The sequence below is a fragment of the Triticum aestivum genome, chromosome 3A, assembly GCF_018294505.1.
Source record: "Triticum aestivum cultivar Chinese Spring chromosome 3A, IWGSC CS RefSeq v2.1, whole genome shotgun sequence".
NCBI classification, from domain to species: Eukaryota; Viridiplantae; Streptophyta; class Magnoliopsida; order Poales; family Poaceae; genus Triticum; species Triticum aestivum.
In genome coordinates, this window is record NC_057800.1 from 529,968,802 (window position 1) to 529,974,265 (window position 5,464).

Below are 5,464 nucleotides of genomic sequence, written 5' to 3' on the forward strand. Positions count from 1 at the left end.
TTCAAGACATCGCACTCGAAGACGGCGTACGCGACCCGGCCCGGCACGCAAAATTCCCGGGGATTATTGGTGTAGCCGTCCGTCCGCGCCGTGGCATTTGCTCCGCCGGCCCGCGCCAGGCACCAAATTACCAGGCCGGCCGTGGCCGGCAAGGATTGTGGCCACTTGCCGCCAGCCTCTGCGCCGGGCGAGGAGTGTGTGTGTGTGCGTCTTATCTGCGCTGCGCGTCACGGGTGACGAGGAGGACGCCTGAAAATGCCAACCTTTCGCTGCTTTTCGGTGGAATCGGACGTGCATCGTGACCGGAACTGCTCCCGGAGCGGCGCGGGCAGCACAGCACAGGCACGGGCACGGCCTTGGATATGGCGAGCGCGATGGAACCGAGGGAGTAAAATAAGCGGAAAGCCACCATTGAACAGCGAAATCCCTTTGATCTGATCCAGGCTATGTACTACACCTCCAAATTACTCCGGGTAAAACTACGGCCGGAGGAAAGGAAAAGAAAGGGGGAAAACGGGATCGGAACGGGAGGCGCGGTGAATAGTCAGGAGCAGGGCGCGGTGGCCGGCAGGGCCAGGTCGCGCCGGCGGCCGAACACGATGGCGCACTCCGGGAGCTCGCCCAGCCCCGCGAAGAGCGCGTCCTCCCCCTGCAGCTCGCGTTCCCAGTCCTCCGGCGGCGGCGCCACGTCGAACGCCGGCACGTACAGCGCCGTCCGGGGCCACGTCGGGTACTGGTCGAACCACCCGAAGTCGAAGCTCTCCTCCTCCTCGGTCGCCGCGGTCACCGTCGTGATCGCCGCGGGGTCGGCCAGGCCGATGACAGGCTTCTGCTCATGCTCCTCCTCCTGCTCTTGCTCCGGCGCCTCAGGCCCGTGCTCCGGCGCCTCGGGTCCGTGCTCGGGCTGGCACTCCACCGGCGTGCCGGGCTCGGGCTTGGGCTCCACCAGGCGCGGGGAGGACTTGGTGGGGTGGCAGCCGGTCTTGGGCGCCGGCCACGGGTGGTTGTGATCGTAGGAGTAGGTGACGAGTAGCACGGTGGGGTCGGCGCGGCTGCGCTCCACCTGCTTCCTCGCCGGGCACCCCTTGGAGCTGCTGCAGCGGTAGTACCCCCTGAACACAACACGCGACAGCAATTCACAGAAATTAGTAAGTAACTGATGATTTTAATTGCCGCAAAGGAATTACCAGCCTGTCCTGCAAAGCTGCATGTATCTATGGTGGGTAGGCGTAGTTACCGCGGGTAGGGGGATCCCTTGATGGGCTTCTGGCCGTACTTGCGCCACGCCCACGAGTCCGGCGGCGGCGGGCCCTCGCCGTTGGTCTTGGCCCGCTCGCCGCACTCGGCAATCGGCACCGACACCACCCTCTTCTCCACGGATCTCCGGCTGCAACCAAGCGCCAAACGAACATACTCGTTCAATCCTCCGCCGCCTAATCAAGATTCGAGATTCGACCGGTTCCATGGATGGATGGAGATGGAGATGCGTGTGTATGTACGTACCTGCGCTTGGGCGGCGGCAGCGGGGACGACGGCGAGGGGTGGTCGCGCTTGCTCTGGCCAACGCCGGGCGACTCGGCGTCGGCGGGCGGCTGCTCGTCGACGGAGTCGGCCCGCGGCGAGTCCGTGCCGGTGCTGCAGTCCGACATCGGCGGCGCCTCGCCTCGCCTAGCCTAGGTATCCACGCCCGGCCCCGGCGGAATCGGACACGGACGGACGGAGCTATCTAGCCTCTGGACGCGTAACAGAGCGGAAGTCCCGGCCCGGCGGCTGCCTGGCTGCCTGGCTGCCCCGGATAAAAAGCTCAAAGCGAAACCAACCCCCACTTTCCGAAAGCGTATATATCTGTGGGCTGGGCCTTGGCGATGATCACTGGCCACCGCAACAGAGTGTACCACTATCAGGACGGAGGAGGGGGCGAGGGGTGTACTAGTAGTACAGGGAGGGCCGGGTCGAGTGATGGGGGGATGGTGGAAATGGTGGCGGATGGATGGATGGGTGCAGCTTTCAATGATCCGCCCCGCTACGTGCGCGTTTGTATATGTGCGCTGGTGGACGGACGCTTTTGTTTATGCGCACGATGTTGCCATCCACCGGGTGCAGCGCCTACTACTGTATGGAATGGAATGGGATGTGCTGTGTGTGTGCGCGCAGCGTTTTCGCCTGTTTGTTTAGCGTTTGGCGCAGTCCCCGCCTCCGGCTCCGTGTTCTGGATTGGATCGCTCTCCCTCCTTCCTCCCTCGCTGTCGCGTATAGGAGGAGGAGGGCGACGTGTTGGGGCCGGGGGCACGATTAAATTAGCGGAGGCTGCGATGGCGACGCCCACGCTAACCGATCTGGCCAATCATGTCCGTGGCCTTGCCTCCCGCCCCATGTACACACATGGCGCATCTTTTGTTTTGTGCATGTGCGGAGCCGGAGCGAGACGATGATGATGATGATGATGTACTTTGCCGCCTGCCTGCCTCATCCAGCGAGCCGCCCGTGATCATGTAGTATGTAGCAGGTGTCGGGTTCGCTAAATTCGGTACCGATCCAGCTGGAGCATCAGATTCTATTTCGACGGCCAGGATACGTCGATGCACGCTACCACTCTGTGCATGTCTCTCAGTTTTTGACCCGTAGCGCAAGCAGAGGATTCTATGAGTACTGCTTGCTACTCCCTCCGTTCGAAAAAGCTTTTCCCTCATCCATTTGATGTACAATCTTGAGACAAGCTTTTCCGGACGGAGGAAGTACATGCCTACATCGATCATACTTGATGCGCCATGCAGATGCTCTAGTGAACACCCTATTTCGTGTCGAATCATTACGAACCCTGTAGAACTGGCTCTATTTGCAAGTACTGGTACGTCTGCAAGCGTACGCGCGAAAACCGATTACTGTCGAACGTATGCAGGCACGTAGTTGGTCGAAGCTCGAAGGTGAATGGCGAGATCCATGCATCAGATCAGATTCAGATGGTGCCAAGGTCCATCTATCCATCAATTAATGATCCATGTGAGCCGCTGGGAAACTGCACTGCGGCTACTTGTTAATTCCATCTTACACTGTCAGTACTTCACGGTATCTTTACACGGACTCTGCCTGACAGAAAAAAGCTTGTTAAATTTGGCGTCGGTATATTGTAATGCTGCTTTGGCAGTACATATAGCTAACTAATGCTTTAGTAGAGTACAGCTTACCAAAAGAAAATTTAGAGTACAGCACAAGATCGATGCAAGGTAGCAATAGTACTATAGTGCAGGCACAGTAGGCGTACTCTGAGACTTGCCACTGAAAAGTGGTCCCGTCGTTCAGCGCGATCGAGCTGGGGCTTGGCTTCCCGTCCCATGCCAGCGAAATGCGTTCCCACGTGCACTTTCTTTTCTCTCTCGGCGACACTAATATGTGATTTTGACGTGCTCCAACTCGAGTCTGCTCCCTCTCGTCCCTATGATGCCATTAGAAGCCTTGTTTTGCCGGCCTCTTCTCATTTTCAGGCTTCCTGGTCCTGACCCCGACCGTATAATACTCTTTTCGTGCCTTTAACCGAAGTGTGCCCTTTTCTTGTTTCATCCGGGATCGTTCTTTTTCTCGATTCCTACTAATTTGCTCCATGAAGCTTTTTCTTTTCGGGTGAAAAAAATTACTCGCTGCGATCCAAAAAGGAAGCCACGGCACTCTTTTTTGGATCTAAGAGAGTATTGCACGTCCGATTAAGCAAACAAAATTAAAAAAATAGTAAAAAAATCAATAAGGAAAGTGGAACTCTTTTGCGACAAGTATAGTCTAGCATAATACTCATGTCTATAGTTTTGGGACAAAATGAGCTATGTCGTATTTTGAGCGAAAAAATAGAAGTGCAGCTAAAATAAAAGTGCAGCTACAAAAACTGTGAACAGTTGTTGGAGACAGAGAAAAAATGGCTGTTTAATATCTTATCAGTTCAGAAAGAAATTCGAGCAATGATAATCATGTTACTGTAGAGGATATGGAGTTTACGGAATGAAACACTTCATGGCAAGTCGACTCCATCTACAGAAATATCAGTGACTTTCTTGTGCAACTATTTAAGTTCCTATACTCAAGTACATAACTATGGAATAGAGGATATTATTAAAGGGAAAATGAACATGGAAGAGTCCTGTAGGGCGGTTCCTGTGGCGAAGCAAAAGAAACCATGGCCAAAACCCCCGCCTGGCTGGGTTGCGCTATTGGTAGATGGGTTCTCCGTCAAGGACACCAGATCGGCAGGCTCAGGTATGGTATTAAGAAACCCAGATGGTGTAGTCATTTTCTCGGCTTATAGATACATGTTTCATTGTCAGGATGCACTGGAGTCTGAAATAAGTGCAGCATTGGGACGTGTCTCATTCAATTTATAACAGTTAGAGCTACCCATTGTGATTCAATCTGACAGTGTTGTTGTAATTGCTGCATTGATGGATGATTCTCTGAATAAATTTGCTTATGGACACCTTATAATGGAAGTCAAGAAGCTTTTGGAACCCCGTGATTTTGTTCTGCAGAAGATTGATCACATTCAAAATAGTGTTGTTTATAGTTTAGCTAATATTGGTAGATCTGGAGGTCGCACCGCTTTTTGGTTGCGCCGTGTTTCAGATAGTGTTTCTAATTTTGTTTTAGCGGACTGTAACACTATTTCAGAGGAATAAAATCATACCCTTCTCACAAAAAGAATCAAAAAACAAGAACAATAGTGTTTATATAGTGTTGATTATGTTGTATTTTGCTCAAAATACGTTGTAAATCATTCCCCCCCCCCCCCCCCGAAACGTGAGTATTATCTAGACCATCTTTCTTGCCACAAAGCTTCAAAAATATTTGATTATTTTTCTTAAAAGAATATCAATTCAGGTGCGCCTAGACCTAAGTTCCACAATGTATTTTTGGTAATAATGTCCTTCATTCTTCCATCTTTTGTTATAATTCACTTGGAGGACCTGAACCAATCCACGTGATGGTTCAACCCTCTAATTTAGCAAAGTTGCTAAACAATCACTAACATTATTTTGAGTTCGCCTTACATGAGTAGTACAAGTTTCACAAAGAGAGGGGAGATGTTTAATTTCCTGGACCAGAGAGGAGTATACTGATCTATCCAGATCCCGTGCCTGGATCAACTATACTGCAACGAGCGAGTCCATCTCAACTACAATAGAAGAATCACACCTCTATAATGCTAAATACAATTCCTCCATAGCCGCACACAACTCTGCCTCAAGAGCATCCAGACACGAGAAAAGTTGTGTGGGAAGAAGAAGAAACACCCTTGAAATTTGAATCATGTCAGCTCCAACAAGTCCATCAGCAGAGTAAAATCCATCAACATTCATTTTCATCCAGCCCTCGCTTGGTGCATCCATTTGGCTAGATTATCAGAGATTCTATCATGAGAAATTGGCCTCATTATTTCATGAGTGGGCTTAGATAAGTGGTCATAATATACCATCGTCTTCCC

At 51.9% G+C, this 5,464-nt stretch overlaps 1 protein-coding gene across 1 annotated transcript; it reads right to left on the reverse strand.

Annotated features, from left to right (window-relative positions):
* Nucleotides 1-389: 389 nt before the first annotated feature.
* LOC123062059 (probable WRKY transcription factor 65) lies at nucleotides 390-1,997 on the reverse strand. Its single transcript, XM_044485390.1, has 3 exons — nucleotides 1,504-1,997; nucleotides 1,238-1,387; nucleotides 390-1,112 (listed from the first exon to the last, which is right to left on the reverse strand). The coding sequence occupies exons 1-3, from the start codon at nucleotides 1,647-1,649 to the stop codon at nucleotides 545-547; spliced, it is 864 nt and encodes a 287-aa protein (XP_044341325.1). The 5' UTR covers nucleotides 1,650-1,997; the 3' UTR covers nucleotides 390-544.
* Between the last annotated feature and the right edge of the window lie 3,467 nt (nucleotides 1,998-5,464).

What these genes read in the sequence shown, in the direction of transcription:
- LOC123062059 (XM_044485390.1), bottom strand. Translation starts at nt 1,649, where the DNA reads ATGTCGGACTGCAGCACCGGCACGGACTCGCCGCGGGCCGACTCCGTC. An exon ending in CTGCCGCCGCCCAAGCGCAG is followed by an intron (nt 1,388 to 1,503) that starts GTACGTACATAC and finishes GCTTGGTTGCAG; the next exon opens with CCGGAGATCCGTGGAGAAGA. An exon ending in AAGGGATCCCCCTACCCGCG is followed by an intron (nt 1,113 to 1,237) that starts GTAACTACGCCT and finishes TGTTGTGTTCAG; the next exon opens with GGGGTACTACCGCTGCAGCA.